General features: G+C 38.7%; 2 protein-coding genes across 3 annotated transcripts in view; one reads left to right on the forward strand and one right to left on the reverse strand.

Moving 5' to 3' along the window:
- CC2D2A (coiled-coil and C2 domain containing 2A) overlaps nucleotides 1-1,078 on the forward strand; it is a 66,944-nt gene extending 65,866 nt beyond the window's left edge. The window contains exon 37 of the mRNA XM_050895316.1: nucleotides 200-1,078. Within this exon, the coding sequence (XP_050751273.1) occupies nucleotides 200-388 (189 nt within the window). The 3' untranslated portion in view covers nucleotides 389-1,078. The remainder of the gene's footprint in view (nucleotides 1-199) is intronic.
- A 1,725-nt stretch (nucleotides 1,079-2,803) lies between these two features.
- The window catches only part of FBXL5 (F-box and leucine rich repeat protein 5), a 37,144-nt gene continuing 19,623 nt past the window's right edge, over nucleotides 2,804-20,324 (reverse strand). For both annotated transcript variants that reach the window (XM_050895404.1, XM_050895406.1), the window contains exons 6-11: nucleotides 18,222-18,347; nucleotides 17,112-17,260; nucleotides 16,830-16,912; nucleotides 14,346-15,068; nucleotides 11,304-11,452; nucleotides 2,804-3,470 (exon numbers count right to left, since the gene is read on the reverse strand). In XM_050895404.1, coding sequence (XP_050751361.1) covers nucleotides 3,394-3,470; nucleotides 11,304-11,452; nucleotides 14,346-15,068; nucleotides 16,830-16,912; nucleotides 17,112-17,260; nucleotides 18,222-18,347 — 1,307 coding nt within the window. In that variant the 3' untranslated portion in view covers nucleotides 2,804-3,393. The remainder of the gene's footprint in view (nucleotides 3,471-11,303; nucleotides 11,453-14,345; nucleotides 15,069-16,829; nucleotides 16,913-17,111; nucleotides 17,261-18,221; nucleotides 18,348-20,324) is intronic.

Below are 20,324 nucleotides of genomic sequence, written 5' to 3' on the forward strand. Positions count from 1 at the left end.
GAAGCTTGCCTGGAGTATATGAAATAGGGAGGTGGTATTAAAATACAAAATAGGCTTTTTTTTATTGCATCTCAGGCCAGCAATAGAAAAGATAAATTTACATGCACAGTAAAACAGATTTTTAAAACTATGTATTTATTCAGATGCCTTTACCTTTTCTTCTTACCTAATGTGTTTTTTTCCTCTTTCTTCCTCCCAGGTCTCTGGATTTCCTATTCATATGCCATTTTCTGAAGTCAGACCTTTAATAGAAGCTGTACACAGCACGGGAGTTCACACCATTGATGTTTCCAATGTTGAATTTGCTCTAGCCGTGTATATTCATGCTTATCCCCAAAATGTTCTCTCTGTATGGATTTATGTTGCTTCACTTGTCCGAAATAGGTAGTATAGACCAGTCAGAATACCTCAAGAAATTTGCTTCTGTAGGGGTAAACGTAGCAGATTTCTCACACTGCTGATTTGAGCTATCCCAAGTATTTTAAAAATCAAATGAGAACCTGATTTTTAGTAGCTGCAAACACATGAGCTTTATTCACCCTACAACCACTGAAGATACTACATATTACCACTAAGGAAGAGATTGACAGCTTAAAATTCCAGTACTAATAGGTGATTTTTATACAGTATTTTATAGCTCTCGTACAGTATTTTATAGCTCCCAGTGGGACATCACACTCTTAAAAGCATTACAGATGTCCACACATAGTGACATTGTAGAGTAAAATGGTAGAGTTTAGCCACCTTATTTTCAGGTGAAACTTGGTTCCTGGAATCATGCCTTGAAGACTATGTTTTTAGCTAGTCAGTTTATTTTATCTACAGCCCTTCTTCCTCTTTAAAGACACTGGCAAATACAAATAGTTACAGTTTTCCAGTACTTGAGTTCCTGAACGAAGATCAGGACTATTTCCATGAATAAATTTCATGCACCACAGGGCCATCAGGGAAGGCCATACTTCAATTTTTAAGAGGCTGCTTCATCTGCTTCTTCATACTTAGCGTCTGTATAACGCCAGCACCATTTAGAGGTGTAAGACAACGTTTTCTTCAGAAGTTAAAGACCAAAGTATTTAATAAATATTTATAACAAAACCTAAGTGGAATCTCATTCATTTTATACAAGAGTTTGATTAAATTACTTTGGAGTTTGAAATCCTTATCTGCAAGTTACCCTAGTAAAAGATTATCAAAAGAATAGTTTACTGAAAAATCAGATGTGCTTATTAGTATGCAAGTAGTGGTGTTAACTGTTAGTACTGATATAAATATATATCCTTTTCCTGCAGTTATCTTGCTAATCAAACTCTTCCAAGTGAAAATGACGGTGGGTTGAGCGTAGGAAGAATGTTCATCAGAACATATCAAAGTTAAGATTGTTCTCAAGCTGAACTCCAAACTAGATTCAGTGTATCTAATAAACAGGAGACACGAAATCTTTGGTTTAGAGCCTGGGGTTGCTGCCACAGGTTCCCTTCTATGAACCTCCAGCAGAAAGGAGTAGCTACATTGTCATCACATGATGCTTTGCTGAACAACATTGATGACTTCTCCTAAGTTTAGTCCAACTCCCCTTCAGAGAAGGGTGAAGAAGAAACACAGTATAAGTAAGTGACCAGAATTTTCTGCAGCTGATTCAGTCCTCAGCTGTGTCTCTACCAATCTGCACAGAAACCACCACCTAGCAGCAACAAGGAGGACAAGGACCTCTAGCTGCACCTTCCCAGCCTCAGAAACAAGAGTTCTGGAACAAGGACAGATGCAAGAAAGCCCACCGTGCACCTTGTTACTATTCTCATCTTGCCTCAGTCGGCATTGCACAAATAGTCACGTATCTACTCTAACCTTTGGGCACAAAAGTTTAATGCAGCTTACTTGAAGCAACAGTTGCTGGAATAACGGTATCCTTTTATACCTCTTTGTAGGCTTCTAACTGAGCACTGTACGTTCTGCCTCTAGCCCATGTTCAGCTGTTAATCGTGAACAGCCAACTCTGCACCAACTCTACATTCACTAGTATTTTTTTACCTTACTACTCTTCAGCATTAGAAGAGTACCAAAACTTGCAGTTTATTGTAGTCTCCAGCTATGCCTGCAAGCTGATTTCCCAGACACCAAGAATCTTTAAAGTTACATCACCATGACTGCTGTCCTAAATAAATACTACTAAAAAGAATTTATCCAATTAGTAAAACAGGTAAAAATTACTAGCTTGACATATTGTCAGCCTTCAAAATTAGGCAGGATGGGGGAAAAAAACCTCTCTGCCTTCTACAAAGGCTGCCACCTACCCCTCCTCTGCCCAAGAGCAAAACCACCTGCAACAATGCCACTCATGAGCAGGTGGCCATTAAAGTTTGCAACTTAACATGGGCTACAATACTCACTTCCTCTTGCAGTGGGCTCTTCTCCATACCACCCCCCCACACACACACACACACTCATGCACTACTCATACATTACTCATCTCTCTTCCTAGTGCAGGTTTCACTCAGCCCAACAATGGATTCTCTGCCTCCCTGCTCGTCTCCACTATTCAATGAGGGGTCTGTCTAAAAATCAAAGCAGTGGAGAAAATGTACTGTTGTCTTCCACAGATTTCGTATTAATGAAAACTGACTTCCTTGGAAGCTGTTTCAAAAATGCATCTTGACACAGTCATGGGAAGAAAAAAAAAAAAACCAAAACAAAACCCTCAGACACATTGCAAGGTTCACAGCTCTGCAACCACCACAACACCCATCCACCCAATCCCTGGAGCCTACTGGCATGGTACACCTGGATATTACACCTTAAAAGCATATATATTCAACCGCTACATAAACTTTTTATTGGTGGGAATGTTTTATTTGAGTATGTCTTTCAAGCCCAAATACAAAACCAAATGCAAAAGGAAGGTGGGAATTTCCCTAATTTTGCAATATAAAGAACGACTCGAGGATGAGAGGCAAGGGGAAGAAACAAGGCTCCTAAAGCTGTGTACTTGTTACCCAAATGCAAACAATACATTTCAAATTCTCTGCAGAGCTTTATATTGTACTTACGGTTTCAAAATAAAAAACCATTCACTTAACACAAAATAATCCAGTAAAGTATATTTAAGTGCCAAACTTGGAAGAAAGTGGCATTAAAAAAAGTCTGAATGTTTTCCCATCTTCCCCAAATTAAGTAAAACAAAACCCAACACCCTTCAAACCAAATGAGATTGTGAGATTGTTACAACACTGTACAGTACACTCATACTTAAGATTTGGAAGTTGTGGGCAGGGTCAGGCTAGTATAACAAATCTCACTCCGAGGATTGTTAACACAAGATGCGAACTGTTAAGTAAAGTGCATGAAAGGAAGCCTGCTCAGCTAAATGAAGTAGACTGAAAGATCAGAAGTCAGCGGTCATTCGCCAGAGCGGCAGCAGGCCCGAAAACCACACTGCAAATTCTGGCATCCACTGGCGGTTTCAGCATGAGGACCTGCACAAAAACAGAACAAATGTGAAAAGAAGAAAAGGCCATTTATTTAGATCCCGAATTCTCGTAACCTGGTAATTCAGAAAATGCCTCCTTTTTTTTTTTTTTTTTTTTAAATACACTAAACTTCATTCAGCACTGTGAAGTCTGAAACACTGCCAGTACTATCACAGTATAAAAACCTCAATTGGAACAGTTAAATTTTTGAAGAGATTTTTGCTCTGATAGCTTAGTTCCATGAAGATAACACATTCAAAATGACACAGATGTATGATGAGCAACACTAAATGAGCAACTTTAAGCAAGCTCTCACAGCTAGCTTTCAGAATTGAGGTATATTTTCACAACGCATATTTAACTCCCATTTTTCAAATTCAGATGATGACTTTATGGTTTCTTTGGTAATGCCATAATCTCCAAAACTATTTCTACTATAATGGAAACAGCTTTTTAGTCTGGAAGGTTTTTTTCCTCCATGAACACTTCATCATTGGCTAGACCTCGCATACGCTGACTGGAAATTCAAAAGCTAAAGAGAAAAATCACCTTTAGTATCACTGCAGTTATCAGAAGCCATAAGGCTAAAAACTAGCTGTTCAAAAAGAAAGAAAAAGTTGCAAGCACAGACAGTACAAACCAACACTCTAATTCTACCCACCTCCACTTACCTTCGCTTACTGTTATCCCTTTAATTTGAAATCTTAATGTGATCATGAGATAAGAAACTATTAAATTTTTAGTACAGGATTTTATTTCCTGCAGCCATATGCCTGCTTTAGAGACACAATGCACATACATTCAAGTTTGCTGAACGCTGGCCACCCAACATAAATTGGCAGTGGGTTGCTGAGTTAACTAAAACAAGCTGCTAAAGACCTAACCAGGACAACCAAAATTTCCCCCCCTTTGTATCTGAGACAAATCAAAGAATATTTAAGGTGGTTTTAATACATTTAGAAAAAACTAGCAAAATCACGTAATAAACTAGGGCACCATGCTATGTCTGGCTTGTTTTTTCCCCCTTAAACAGTAATTTAAAGTCATAATTCAATTAATTTCCAAGAACCTGGTGTCTGGAAATCAGCTTTCTGCTTCGTGCCACACACCGATGAGCAATATTCTACAAGGTAATTAAGTTAACATGCATGAGACTGAATAAAACAAACCTGAAGCTATAGTAAAGGACAATGGTTACAGTATGCAAAATAATAAACTTTTCATTTGTCAATAAACTCATTTTCCTTTTCAAATCTTTTTATTCACCTTAACTAAATTTTGATCCTCCAAGTCACTTACGAGCTAGAGTTTGAAAGCTTCTTCGTAAGTCCTTTAAAAAGAAGACTCGGTGCTTCTGAATAGCTGGTTTAGCAGAGCATGTTCTGTGCAGCAGCATTTTCCAAGTCGTAGCTGACCTTCCTCATCATTGCCACAGCTAAGCAGCGCATCAGTTATTTTGAAGCAACTGTCACATTTCTAGTAAAATGCTTGTTGACAAAACGTACAGAACCCCAACATCCCAAGGAAGTGAATACTCAGTATCCTTCAATATTGTTTTCCATCCTTTTCTTCCTCATGCTCATAACTAGAACACAAAAACTGCCCTTCTAGGTCTGACCAATGGTCCATTTAACACTACCTTCATCACTGGCAACAGCAAGTGTTACCTAGGGAGACGATATAAGCCTATCATGCATACCTTTTATGTCTTCCCAGCATCCCTACCTGTTGTAGAGACGTTAAAGTCCATTCCCTTTAGTATTTGTTTATGGCTCAGTTGTGCATGCATTTGTTTAACCTCTTTTTAAACCTGCTGATACTAACTGCTTCCACAATTCCCCACAGGACCAAGTTCCAGAAGTTCACTACATTGTGCATCTGCTTTAATTCAATCGCCTACCCACTTCATCTACTGTCACTGAGCTCTAATACTGCAGAATTTGGAGAGTTACTGCTGCACATGCACCTCATCTACTGCTTTCCCAGTTCTGTAAACAGTCATCCCCCTTTCAGCCTTCTCATTCCCAGATTGAAACATTCCAGCCTTTCGAGTGTCTCCTTGCAAGACAGCCGCTCAGTTCCCTAACTGTTTCGTAGACCTCTTCTGTATCTTTTGTAACTCTATTACATACACTCCTCAAGACAAGGAGACCAAAACCACATGCAATACTCCAAATGTGAGTAAGGCTTGTAAGGCTTCCAGGACCATGTAGCAACACTCTCTATCTTGTTCTCAACACCCTGATGATGCATAACTTTGGTGGCTTTTTTGGCTGCTGCTGCAAACAGGAAAGATCTCAGAATTAGCACCGACAGCTCTCTGAAATCATTGTTTCTACATTGCAACTGCCAGCTCTGAATTCAGTTTCATGCAATCACAGTTTGATTACTCCCAACCACTCAGACATTAACCATACATACAGCTATACCAAAGCTTGTAAGAAGTCCTTCTGGAAACCTTCAGCACCAGTATCGTTGAGGCAGCTCAGTACCACTCAAAAACTTGGAAATTGTTGTGTGCATTTCTTACACCACAACAGCAATGGAAATGCCGAATAAGACTGATCACAGCACAGAACTCTTGGGGGGCCGGAATGGGGAGCGAGATGTCACCTCCCAGATTCCTGCCCATCCTGAACAATGACCATTAAGCCCTGCCCTTTCTTCCTATCCTTTAATTAGCTTTCAGTTTTTAAATTTAAACCAGTCTTACAGCAACTTAAAATCTCAAAAACTTAGAAGTTTCTAAGTAAACTGCATTATCTGAAAAGTTTTTAGGTTCATTTCCTAATTTATTAGGCATGGAACTACAAATGACATTAACCACACCACAGTGAAAATTCACCCTTCTTCCTGCGTGCTGCATTTCTTGTCCCATGTCTAATCCGCATACCATCACTAACTTTCCTTTATAGCCTCTGATAAAGAACTCTGACGAAACGAAACATTCAAGGTTCAAACCACATCTTCTGAAATCTGCCACCCTGTATTCTTTCTTAGCATATACAGGCAAATCCCATAATTTGGAGGGTATTTTATGCTCTTATTCCAACAAGGCAGTAAGTATCATTAATGGTTGTTTTAACAGTAAGGCTATTTGGTTATGACTCATTTCATTTATGTTTTGGCATGTCAGTTGATCTCCTCCATCACAGGTCATTTATCTCCTCTATAAATGCCCTAGCCCTCCTTAGCTTGTTCTATTTCCATTTGATACAGATAGCAAAATTCAAATGCCTTTGCTTTTGATAGCCACAGAGAGCGTTTTTGTTTCCCTAGCTTTATTTACTACAACTGACTTTTGGCTACATCTCTTTGGCTTCCTAATCTCCGATTTCCCCAGTCTTTGCTACTGACCCCATATGGACCGGCCTTTGTTTTCAAACTATCTAAGTTCAAATGGCCTCTTTAATCTTGCCAAAAAAACACTCTCTCCTGTTTCCTTTGGACTCTATATACAAGGTCTCCAATTCATCTCACCTCACTAATGCACCAGGTTAAGCAATATGGTAACTGTATACAGTTCCTTTTATATTGTCCAGTGAGCAAGATGGTCATTTCAGATCTTATAGTGGGGCTGAATCACTCTCAGAAGGGTCCCTCTCTTTCTACTGACTGTGAAGACTTAAGGAGTGCTAGCAGTGAAGTGCCTAAATTAAATGTGTTTTGGGCTGGTTCACCTGGGAAAGCAAGTTAATCAGATTCTCACCTGATCTGCCACAGTCTACATTACTGGTTTAGTTACCTCTAAACTGGATTATTGTAATGCTCTTCACATGCACATCTGATTACTCAGATGCTTCAGGTGACCCACAACAGAGGTGTGTTTACTCATGATGAACAGCTCTCTGTTTTCAAATAAAGTACATACAAACATGTCTTGCAATGTAAGAAAGGAGCATAGCTATTTGGTTACTCCATTTTGCTACATGTTCTAGTGAAACAAAAATTAGTCAAAATTTCCTAGAAAGAAGTTAGGCATTTCACCAAGAATACATGACAACCCAGATCAAGACCATGGTGAACCACTCCAGCCAGCACAACTGGCTGACACCACGTCCCTTTAGCCACTTGTCCTAGCTCTTGCCTGTGGCAGCAGAAACATTCATGTGGTCTACAGCAAGATGGATCCCGGACCCATAGGGGCGGGGGGGAAGGGAAGCAGCTTTCAGCTACCCCAGTTCTTGATTGAGTTTACCGAGTAGCCAAACAAAGACTAATGCTGGCCACAGGAAGGCAGTAAGAACGAGCTGGGAGGAACACAAAGGAAGGAAGGAAAGACAGTTCTTTTTCACAGCCACCACCAGCGAGAGGCTCCGCCATCAATACTGCATACCATATTTGCTGTAACGTAGCAAAAGTAATACATTACAAGGGAGTTACCAAAAGAGTGATCAAATTAAGCATTAGCTTTAAAAAAATATATAAAGGCAATATGAAATTCAAATCTGAGTTTACTAAGTGCTACTCTCTATCAGCCTTTGGTAAAGTTACACTGACAGACCTTTATGAGAGCACCTTGGTTATCTGTAGAACTTAGAGAGACCAAACTCTTGAAGTCTAACAACAATGCATTCCCATATAAATCTGCACACAGGAGTCCATAAATCTTAACAGAATTTGCGAAGTCTTGGCTCCATTGCCGGAAGACAGATCAAACTATGACCAATGAATTTAAGTGCCAGAAGAAAAAAAGAAAAAGAGTGACTCATCAGAATCACCACAACTTTATTTCATTAATGCCCTGTTTCTTTAATTATAGCACCTGAGGACTACATCATTAAAAACTCTAGAAACTGAATCATACTTAAAAGCTGGAAAGAGCTACTGCTGCAGAAATTAGGGAGCCCCATTTTTCTAATCCTGAAGCTGACAGCACTCCAGGCTTTAAAACTGAGAATACAGTAAGGAGATTGAACACAGCTGAACAAAACAGCCTATGGGGAAATAAAAACTTCTAAGGGGCAAGAGGTAACTCAAACATTAAACTCTTCTTACTGAGTTCAGTGTGATCTACAACCAAATGTGTTTTAGACATTAAACAAAATCAGCAATTAGAAGGGGTGTATACTGACAGATTTGTTTTCAGCTGCAGCTGAGGGTTATCTAACTCCAAGTCTCCCAGTGTTGAGCAAAACATAGGTAGACATCCTAAACATTAGTATGCAAACCAAGAACTGAAGTCATACTAACAGTAAACAAACAGAAAATAAATTTGGAAGTGTGCACAAATTCATGGTTTCTGCTCATAAAAACTGCATCATATTACTGCTGTGCAACAGCAGTCTGTGACTCAGATCCAACGGAGTCTATCTAACCATAGCTGCTCTACCTTTTGTTTTAGCCTGCTAAAAAAGCAGCTATGGTTAGATCAGCACTTGCAATGAAAATCTGAAAATTGCAAACATGCCTACCAAACAAGTCCAGCAGGCCCTCCACAAAGAAAATCCAATGACGCTGTGTGTAAGGGCCCCTGTTAGGCTCAGTGTTTATAGAAAAAAAAAAAAAATCTGAAAATAGGCTGTAGGTGAAAGTAAAGCCCTTATTTATCAACAGACAACAAAATGGTATCTTTATTATTCAAAGATGACTAAATTCCATGCTGTTGGCTCCATTTTTTGTTCTGCAAGACTGACGGGTTTTCCAACATGATCCCAGAACATATCTCCTTCCCCGAAAATAATCCCTGATAAGCTGGTGGGCAAAGAAAATCATGAAATTATTCTCTACATGCTTACAGATCAGTAATCTTTGTGCAGCTGTTAATAATACAATCTATACATGTAAAAAGAAACATAAACAGCTTCAGATATGGATTGATTTAAATGAAACAGCTATTGCTTTCCCTACAGTTACTATAGAAATACCAAATGATACAGAAATAGTTCAAGCTGTCACAGAAATCCTGCTGCCCACAGAGTGGAGTTAGGCATTAGTTTCACACTGAATAGCCCTATCACAATGAAGTTTAAGTGAAAATACAACGAACAGATAAATCTGCAGGGGATTCAGTTATAAAAGATTATTTCCCATTTCAGAATTTTGCTTAGGACACCCCTTTAAGTTTTTATTGACTTCCTTCTTAAAGGAAAGAGCCACAAACTTCTGAGATGCTACTATTTCTCAATAGATGTGACAAGTCAGACCATTACAGCCTCACTCTCCTGTTGATTTCTCTCTACAGGAGTAACTGTTCATCCAAAGGCATGCATGATGCTTTACAGAACCAAGCAGAGCTTATAGGCTCACAGCTTCCAGCAGGCAGCAAAAGGAAGGAAGGAAACAGGAAGAGGATCAGGACAACTTTACAGAATAATTCCAAGAAGTATTCTGTTTAAATATAAATAATTTCTTGAGGATATTATGGAATAGGGAAGCTTTAAAGTGGTGGACTCACACAAGAGATTCTGGCTTTGTAAACTAATACTAAGACAACATAGTGTATTTTAGGGACAAGGAGAGAAACAGAAATGTCTGAAGACAAACCAGAACATCAAGTCTGGTATTAATGACAGAAATGAAAACAGAGCAAAAATAGCAAGGAATCAGAAGTAAAAGGAAAAGGCTTTTAACTGGTCTTTGAAGACATCTTTAAACTCAACACAATGCAGGAAGCAGAGTCAGTGAAGGATTTTAAAAAAGGAACCTTAAAATTTTCAGGTTGAAATGCTAGAAGATTTTTAAAAGCTGTAGGCTGGATGGAATAGAAGCAAGTAACAAAAAGCAAGTGTCTCAAAAGAAAAAAAAACAGCAATCTATCAAGAAAGTGCATAAAGAAGTGCAAAAATTATGGAAGCAAAATATGATTTAATACTTTCACTTCTAATACTAGGATCCAATCCAAGTGCATCATCTTAGATCAATTTCAATGGATTGAATACCCAAATGTCAGTACAGATTTACTTGCAGTACCAAAGCTCTGGCATCCTGTACCCCTGCTGTGGCTGCATCTCAATATAGCTGCAAATTATTGAGCTGAACACCATGAACTACCAGGGAATATAATTTTGTTTTACACACAATTAGCTCTTATAATCCTGTGAACTCAATTTTATTATCCTCGTTTTCCCTTCCCTTCTGTTGCACTTACCTGTTTTAAATTCACACACGGAATACAAATCACACCACGGTTCCCATCTCTAATGCTATGAAAGCTTACTGGACCTAACATAACAGACTGAATTCCAGTGTGGTAAATGCTGAAAAGACTTGCGCCATACGTGTATTTTATGCATTTATCCAGATCCTTCTCCAGCTTAGATCCAACCCTAAGTTACTGACTCAAGCAAAACCAAAAAAACCTAAATTACATTTTCCATAAGGACAAGTGATCTACATTTTCCATAAGGACACATGATCAAAAATATCCTATACCAAAACTACTGCAATATGGAAGGTTTGCATGGCAAAACAAGTCATTCCTTTCCTAAAGATCACCGCTTTGGTACCAATCTAATGAAGCCTCTGTCTGAAGTTATGATCACAAAGAAAACATACAGCTATATGACTTACAGGGAAGATATGGAGAGGGCAAGTGTGTATTAGCTCTATGGAGACTTACTTTCTAGCCCCTATTACTTATGCTAAACTAAATTATGAGATACATGGACTAAAAATGCTTTCCTAGGTAATACAGAACTGTACTAGTGTCAAGCAAAAAAACCCAAAAGAACAAGTGAGGAAAAACTGATCTAGCTGTCATTTCATAATTAATCTGTGAAACACAGTGCCACACAGCCAAGAAAAAAAAGTGGTATTTTGGTGGTTTTGTTTTAAAAGTGTCCTTACATGAAACATCGCTCCCCAAAAAAGCATCACATCTTCATAAAAAGACATTACCGTTAATGTTGTCACAGTAGTAAAAATGTTCATCGTTTAGAGAAGGGCATGCAGAAACTAAATCCTGCAGGCCTGCACCAGTTACAGTGAGACAACCCGAGAGGTTAAGGTGTTCCAAATGCGGCAGTCCTCCTCCCAGAGTCAATGCCCTGTTAACAGACAAAAGAGAGGTGTTAAGAGCCCGCACAGCAGTAGACTGACAAGTACTCCACTATGTCGCGAAGTCACAGACTTAATTGCATCTTGTAACAAAAAACCCACACCTCTAGTAAACCATGTAGTTTTAAATCTGGCAGTTTCACACCCTATAATGGGGATCACCCCTGAAGCTGCATAACAGACCTGAAAAATGAACCGATTTCTACAGAAACTAACAATTCCTTCTGACAGACTTAAATGGTAAATCACTTTGCTTATGAATGACTCCAGAGATGACCAAGTATTTCAAAGAACTACCAAGACATTCTTCTCCAAAACACCATTGATTTTGGCAACTATTCCAAGGTGATGTATATTCCTCAACCTACCCTGAAAACATGACACTCCCAAGTTTGGTGCATTATGGTTCCAAAAGTTTCACTGTCTTCTATTTTTTTGGTTAAAATTATTTTGGAATCCAAATTTGTATTTTCCTAGGACTGAAAGCAGAGCCTCTCTCTGCCAACACACCATCTTATTATTCAAGTGGAATTCTATATTTTTCCTCTGAGTGCAAGAGAGTTTGGCTGCTGATGCAACAGCCTCATGGATGTATCACACCTGAGCAATCCATGTTACTCTGCTTGCTTCTCTGCAAGCTCACAGGGCAGCCAGCCCAAGTTCAATCACAAACAAGTTCACCTACTTGAAAAAAACAGCAGGCTTGAATCACCAAGCTGCAGATTCAAGCCAGGACATAAAACTGAAAATGCCTTCAGAGCACCACTGTACAACCTTCTCCTGTCAGCAGGCAGAAGTACAACTGTGGACCACAAAACCAGCTATCAGTTAACAACTTTTCTATGAAATGAACTGGCAAGTGTTTCTGTTAGGAGATTTCATTCTCTTTCCTCAGGGCCTCAAACTATTCTGATGAGTGCAAGAAGCACTTGTTGCAGCACACTCTCAGCTCTTAAATACTGTCTTTTATCCAAAAAGCACTAATGGGAAACTGGCACCACAACTAAACCCTTCCCATGACTCAGTGACCAAATCTCCCTTTGGTCCTAGATTACTGAGTCATGAAAAAACAGACCAGTAACATGCAAACTACACACAGCACGACCTAATCAGCACCTAACGAAACTCAGCAGTACCAGTCCACTCCAACACTTGACCAGCAACAAGCTCAAACACAAAGCACAGCTATCTGAAGCTTACTCTGAGCAAGACTAACACTGGTGAGTGAAAGAGTGTCAGAACCACCACTACAGGAGACATTTGAACAGTTGGTACTTCTGAACATCAAATGGGGATGAAGTCTCCTGAGAGACAAATCAATACCAGCAGCACCTCACACTATTTCTCCGTTGACTACAGCATACAGTACAGGTAGGCGTGAAGTCTTCCCACTACACAAAGCTTTAATTAGCCCTAAGTGCTGCAGCACACCTGAGCAGGTGGCTACAAGTACTGCAGCCTCATCCCATTTTCATTATGTAGCAATAACTACATTTTTCTGACACAATACAAAATATCAATGGCAAATATTATCACACAGGAAATTTTCTAACTCTTGAAGCCATCTCAATGTTCAAGTCAACTATTTTTTCCCTCTAATTGTTATATGAAGTCATATTTAACATGATGTTCTGCACATACAAAATTATCATAGAATCATTTAGGTTGGAAAAGACCCTTAAGATCATAAAGTCCAACCATAAACCTAACACTGCCAAGGTCCACCACTAAACCGTGTCCCTAAGCACCATGTCTACACATCTTTCAAATACCTCCAGGGATGGTGACTCAGCCACTTCCCTGGGCAGCCTGTTCCAATGCTTGACAACCCTTTCAGTGAAGAAATTTTTCCTAATATCCAATCTAAACCTCCCCTGGCACAACTAGAGGCCATTTCCTCTTGTCCTACCGCTTGTTACTTGGGAAGAGAGACCAACGCCCACCCCGCGACAGCCTCCTTTCAGGTGGTTGTAGAGAGCGATAGGGTCTCCCCTCAGCCTCCTTTTCTCCAGACTAAACCCCAGTTCCCTCAGCTGCCCCTCATAGGACTTGGGCTCTAGACCCTTCACCAGCTTCGTTGCTCCTCTTTGGATGCACTCCAGCACCTCAATGTCTTTCTTGTCATGAGGGGCCCTAAACTGAACACAGTATTTGAGCTGCGGCCTCACCAGTGCTGAGTACAGGGGGACGATCGCTTCCCTAGTCCTGCTGGCCACACTATTTCTGATACCAGCCAGGATGCTATTGGCCGCCTTGGCCACCTGGGCACATTGCTGGCTCACAGTCAGCCGGCTGTTGACCAACACCCCCAGGTCCTTTTCCACCGGGCAGCTTTCCAGCCACTCTTCCCCAAGCCTGTAGCGCTGCATGGGGTTGTTGTGACCCAAGTGCAGGACCCGGCACTTGGCCTTGTTGAACCTCATACAGTTGGCCTCGGCCCATTGATCCAGCCTGTCCATAAATTACATTGTTATCCAGACAGGTTAAATGAGGTGTTACTCCAGTTTTATAAAGTTTCAAGCGTATTGACAGGCATAATGAAAAAATCAGTGAATCAACACGATTTCCTAACAAGAAATCACTAAAGATCAAATCTGAAAGCATTAATACTGCCTAGAACAACAAATTCACAAAAATACTTGACTTCAGAGGATACGTCTAAAAGATTTTATTTTTTTTTTAAATCCCCAAAGGAAAAGCTGGAGAAAGTTTTCAAGTCTGGTACTATAAAAATTTTAAGATGCAAAGACCACTTAAAACTTAACAGTGTTTCTTCAGTAAAAATGTTTCTACTGAAACTAGGCAGATTCACCTCAGAATGACCCAACAAATAAAATTAGAAAAAACATACTGCAGCAAAATAGCTCAAAAATGTCTCCTCACCTGAGAGCACGGTCTGTGATCTGGTAACATCCAGACAGACTGAGAAACTGAAGAACTCGTGCAGTCTCTTCATCTGTTTTTTCACTCCCAAAGTATGCAGAGTCTTTTTTCTCTGACTGCTTAGTCCTTGTTGGCTTTTTACACAGTGCAGAGGACTCTGGAAGTGCTTGAATAGTTCTTAGTGCTGTCCCAGCACAACAAAATGAGTGACCGCAGTAAATCAAGTCAGTAGAAGCACAGTGCTGCTGCCACCCTCTAGTCCTTAATCCATAAATGTCTCTACTGTAGCACGATGCAGAACAATTAATGTGGGATGTTGGTTCCATAAGACAAAATCCTTCAACGTTTCTGTGTCTCCACTCCGCAGCATCTTCAATGTCAGCTAAATCATCTGCATCTAGCATCCACACATAAGCAGAATTGAAGTTTTCTGAGCCATCAGGTTTAGTCCAGTGCTGCTCACTATCTCCTCCCTCAGTGAGGTTTTCATTGTTGATTTCATGCAAACAATTATACTTCTTGTTGGACTGCAGAGTAATCTCTCTGTTTTTCCACAAAGTCTTAGCATTCCTGTTTCTGCAGCTTTTCAGAATACCTCTGGTATGGTGAGTTGATATGATACCCAGTGCTCTGGAAATCCTCTCTATAGCCACATCTGTGATTTTTTCACATCCAGACAGATCAAGGTGGCGTAGATTTTGACAATAACCAACTGAAGACCAACTGCAATGAGGGAAAAAAGTGGTTTGGTTGGTTGGATTTTTTTTTTTAGTTTTTGTTCAGAAACAGGTGTTAAGGCTAAATATACAAAAGAACATTTCACAAGTAAAATACCTATATTAGTTCACAAAATATTTAAAGAAAAGACCTGACAGGTTAGATTTGATACTCCAAGTGCTGTACATGTGCCTAGAAAAATTATGTCTAAAGAAACGTGAAATGAATCATGAATCAGTAACAAGCTGTATTTTTTCCGTATACTGAGACTTAAAAGAAGTCCAAATTCACCACTGAAACTTTAAAGAACTCCAAATTTGCCATACATTGAACAAATTTTTAAATAGTAGATCAGACTGCAAACACCAAATACATACATGACAACAATTTAAAAAAGCAGCTTTTGTTGTATATGATGCAGTTACCAAGAGCCATCTAAGTTATTACACATCCCAGTTAACGTCTCAGAAGGCTGAAGAAAACTTAATGAACTAGCAAATTTCACTACCACCACTACCCCCCCCCCCAAAAATACATCTGAGATGTAATATTCAGTTCAAAGTATTTTAATAGTTGTAATTTCCAGTATTTGAGTTTCTCAAGCTTGGCTGTTTACACATATTGAAATATCAGTGTACTTAGATCATATATCCTCCTGTCATTTCCCATTTCTTTCAGAGAGAATAGCTGGATTCCTGAAACACATTCTGTGTACAGCATTAATTATTCCATAAAAGTGATTAGGATTAGAGATAGTAATGAAATCTGAGACTTTTTCATATTAACGTAACCTCACCCCTTCAGCCTTATCTTTTTCAACTGAAATAGAAATTTGATCTACAGTAATAGTCACATTATTAGATACAAAAGTATATAGCTGATTTAAGTAACCTTTACCTATCCATAGTTAACGTTAACTATCATTTACTTTCCATAAGAGATTACTTATATTTACAGCAAGCCAAACTCATTTTCTGAGTTACAAATTGGAGTGTTGGAAATACAGATATATAAGGAGTGGCAAATAATGTAAGTTTCACCAGAGACTGACAAAAGCTCAAAGACTGATTTCTGAGCCACAGAAATTCCATAAAGCTTTTACTTCAACTAAAACTTCTTGTACAAGCTGCAGAGTGTTGTTACCAGCATCCATGGTGGTAAACTTTTCTGTGTTGTTAACACAGAAAACTTGAGAGCACTGTATGATGAAAGTGTTGAACACTGAAATAGCCACTGAGTTTCAATATTCAGTAAGACCCATTGGTGCAGGCTCTGCATCCATGCACCATCCCACTGACATCAGTGAAATTTCTGCAGCCTTCAGTAAAACTCAGGAATCCACACTTACTACACCTAAGCCTTAGAGCTTTGCCTACCATTTGATCAGTGTCTGAAATAGCAGTATTCCAAACCCTACCAGCTATATCGGACCAAGAGCACTACCATAACTGAGTGACTCTGCAAAATCTATGGACAATTTCAAGTTGTTAATACTAGAACAAAACACAATTATTGTTATGAATAGCTACACATTGATAGCTAACACATATCCAATAGTGAAGACAGAGCATTTTAAATGGCCATTTAGCTTCACTTGCTATTTCATTGATTTGTTACTCTGGTTTAGTTCTTAGTTATGTGTGAATCCTGAACATGATTTCTCTATTTCTCTCTTTATTGGCAATGGACTAAGACATGTTTGAATGTTTTTCCCCCTCAAAAATCTGGATTTTTTTTTTTTTTTAAAGGAAACAACAATTATCTAACCTTTCAAATGCAGAGTCTGAAATATCAGTTTGAGTGAGATCCAAATATTCCAAGTTGGGGCAAAGCTCCAAGATCTGTCTAACCTGGAAAAGGAAAGGAAAGTAATCAGTAAAGACACAAGCCAGTAAGGCTGCACACAATGTCAAGAGACAACATACGAATTAACATTCTCTTGAATCGCAACTCATTTTCACTACCCAAGTGTTTTAAACTCAGGCACATCAGTTATTAATTAGAGGCGGCATAGCCACAATTATTAAATGCCAATTTCCAATTACGTACCATTTTGTTAGACACTGCAGAACTGTAGGCCAATACTAATGTCTTCACTGAGGAGCCTACATGCGGGAGGACATTATGAATTAAGCCATGAAGTAAATGTTTTTCCATTTGTGCTATATTAATGGCAACTGAATCTTCAGCTGCTTCTTCTGCAAAATAAAACCAAAGAGAAAGACTTAAAATATGCTTTGAGTCATTTGGAATTCATGTTGCCATCTTACATCAAACAAGTTATCGGGAAACTAAAGAAAGCTTAACAAGGCATAAGTTTCAGAAAGCACCTTACATCAAACTTTTGCTGAATTCTAGCTCAACGTACTATTTAAGCCTCATCTTTAAAAAATATCTGCTTGTCCTTCTGACAGTCCTCAAGAGTTTAACTCCAATGGCAAGTAAAACCAGTAAGTGTCTTAACAGAAAATTATCATTAAAGGACTTGGCAAAATATTTACTACAGATTATGTACTGCTCAGAGCTGTCTGGGGCAGCTGTTTCCACCAACTTGTTTTATACATTGAAATACTCTCTCACAGGGCATTTCATATCCTGTGATATAACAGCTTAAGACAAATTTTAAATTAAGCCTAGAATGCATTAGGATGCAAGATGATTCATCCAAACTTCCTGAAGAGATGAAGCCTAGCTTCTACTTCCTTCCTAACTCCAGGCACGTCCCCATAACTCTTCTTCTACCTGCACTCATGCTTGCTCTCTCCTAGATTAATTAATTCAGCTCATTAAAACCAGCTGCCTGCTTCTCCCCCTCCCATTCCCCCTTTTTTTTTTTCACCCAGCTGGGAGTCAGGATGAAATGAAGATGAGGAAAAAGAGCACTCCTTTCAGGAACCTGAAGTAGTTGCTAGACAAAACTTCCCAAGTTCTTTTTTACTGTATAAGTCTACTTGGCTTAGTAAGCATTTAATCTAGACAGAACATAAGTATTATTGTATTTGTCATTATTTTAATGTACTGGTATCAACTGTGACAAATATCTATATTTTAAACAGATTTTACAGAAAAGACTCCATTTTATGCTTTTATTTCTTATAGCTATGTCATCTTCAGAAAAAAAAAAAAAAAAAAAAATCACCAAAATCAGAATTTACCTACCAGATTCATCTATGTCAGCATCTTCATCCCATTCCTGGAAAGCACGACTTTCATCTTTTCTATTTTTCACCCATTCCTCATCAGGTTCCATCTCAAGATCTGCCGCAGGACCACTATACCAATCACCTACTCACCCCCCACACCCCCCAAAAAAGAAGGAGGGGAAAAAAAAGTTAAGACAAACTTCTCATCACTGCAGAAAATAGCAATAACAACTTCTCAGTATACTGTGACCTGGCCCGAAAGATATAAATGAATTTGGCATTCATCTCAACTAAGGTTGGACTGAACCTTGACATAATTCTTCTTTGATCTGTATGTTAAAGCTTTAAAAGATTCCTGGAACAGTTTCAGTACCATTACAGAACTCACAGCCTATTATGCTATTCTGAGACATGCCCGTTGTCCTTATTTTCTTAGTAAGGACCAATATGATTGCAAAAATAACAGAAACTATTACGGAATATTTGTACTTTGTAGGTGCTGAAGTTCTTTCTGGTAGATAAATTAACTATCAGCTTTTAGTATAACACTTGGTTTAAGACATTTCCTTTTCCTCTGGAATCTCACAAATATACAGTCAACCAGGATGTATTTTATTAGCCTGTTTTTAGTCACTGCACATGACAACTCCAGGATCAAGAAACTCAAGTTCCAGAAGTAGCCTACTTAACAACAGCTATACAATACTCGATTCATACATATGACTCAAATCAACAGACAATCATTTTTTAGAACATCTGGATGAACATGAATATCAGCAACAGCTCCACTGTTTTAGCTGGTAGGGCACCCCCTCTCCCCAAGGGTTACTGCACAGGCATTAATTTACTTCTAGTTTGGGTATATTGTAGTGTTGGGCTCAGTATAAGCAGCTCTGCTGCCTTCCTCAGTGCAGACACGCTTAAAACAGAAACACCTTATTCTACTATCTCGCTAGTGGGGGATCGTACTATCCCCAAAGCAAGAGCAACCCCTGTTGAGTGGTATCTAAAGGAACAAGGTTTCTTATATAAGCAACACAGCAACAATGAAATCCTAATTGATTGTCAACCAACTGTGAAGCAAAAGGTTTTGGTAACATTTCTCATCTTTAATCCATCTTTATAATACATAAAAAGCCTCAGAAGCCCTCTCTATATTAGAAGGAAAAAAAAAAGTTAAAAATTTAACTAAGCCTGCAGTTTTATGTTCTGTTTTTCCCCTTTGGCAGTAACTCCCATTTGAGAAGCTTCCACCCAGTTTAGAGCACTTCTACACAAACAACTGTAGTAGTATAGACAGTACGTCATGAGACTAGCTTCCTGTTGTGCCAACACCAGGTTTAGGAATAAGTCATTTTAAGCAGTTGCCAATTATCTTTTCTGTATAACACTGAATTATTGAGACAACTAGGTTTTAGATGAAAATGAAAACTTAACAATTTGAACTCTGAAACCTTTCCTGTGCACTCTGTCTTTTGCAGCTCAGGGACCAAACTACTATTTTCTGTAATATTTATCCAACCAAAAAAATTAATTCAGACCCAAAAGTCATTCAACTCCTGTCTGCCTTGTACAGATTTTAGAAGCCGTAAAGGTCCGGCCAGAAAGAAGTTTTTAGCTTTTATGTATCTCAAAATTTAAGTTATATATTGTTAGCTTTCTCTCTTAAAATCTTAAAGGCACATAAAATATAGCTTATTAAACAGCACAGATTGTCTCCTTTTTACTCAACTACACTGACATGGCAGCAATTGTGAAGCCTGCAATGCCATACTCCAGTGATTGTTTAATACTCACATAAATATGGACAAATAGAAATATAAACCTACAAATATACTCTGATGACTTGTAACTGGTCTCATGGGAATACAGAGTATTTTGTCTATTTGAACCGGTACTTTTGCAAAGGTTACACTTCTCAATAGGAAATTTTAATTAACAGGACAGTTTGAGGAACAGAAGTTATAAAAAACCACTTAGTCCTTACTGCAGTAGAAGTTTTTGAAGTAATATATCTAAACAATCAATACTAAAACTAACATTCATGCAGTTTTCTTTGAAGTTTGACTATAAAAAGTAAGAATAGATTGTGAGGAAATGTTAGAACTCCATTTTGTTT

This window comes from Gymnogyps californianus, chromosome 4 (genome assembly GCF_018139145.2).
Source record: "Gymnogyps californianus isolate 813 chromosome 4, ASM1813914v2, whole genome shotgun sequence".
NCBI lineage: Eukaryota > Metazoa > Chordata > Aves > Accipitriformes > Cathartidae > Gymnogyps > Gymnogyps californianus.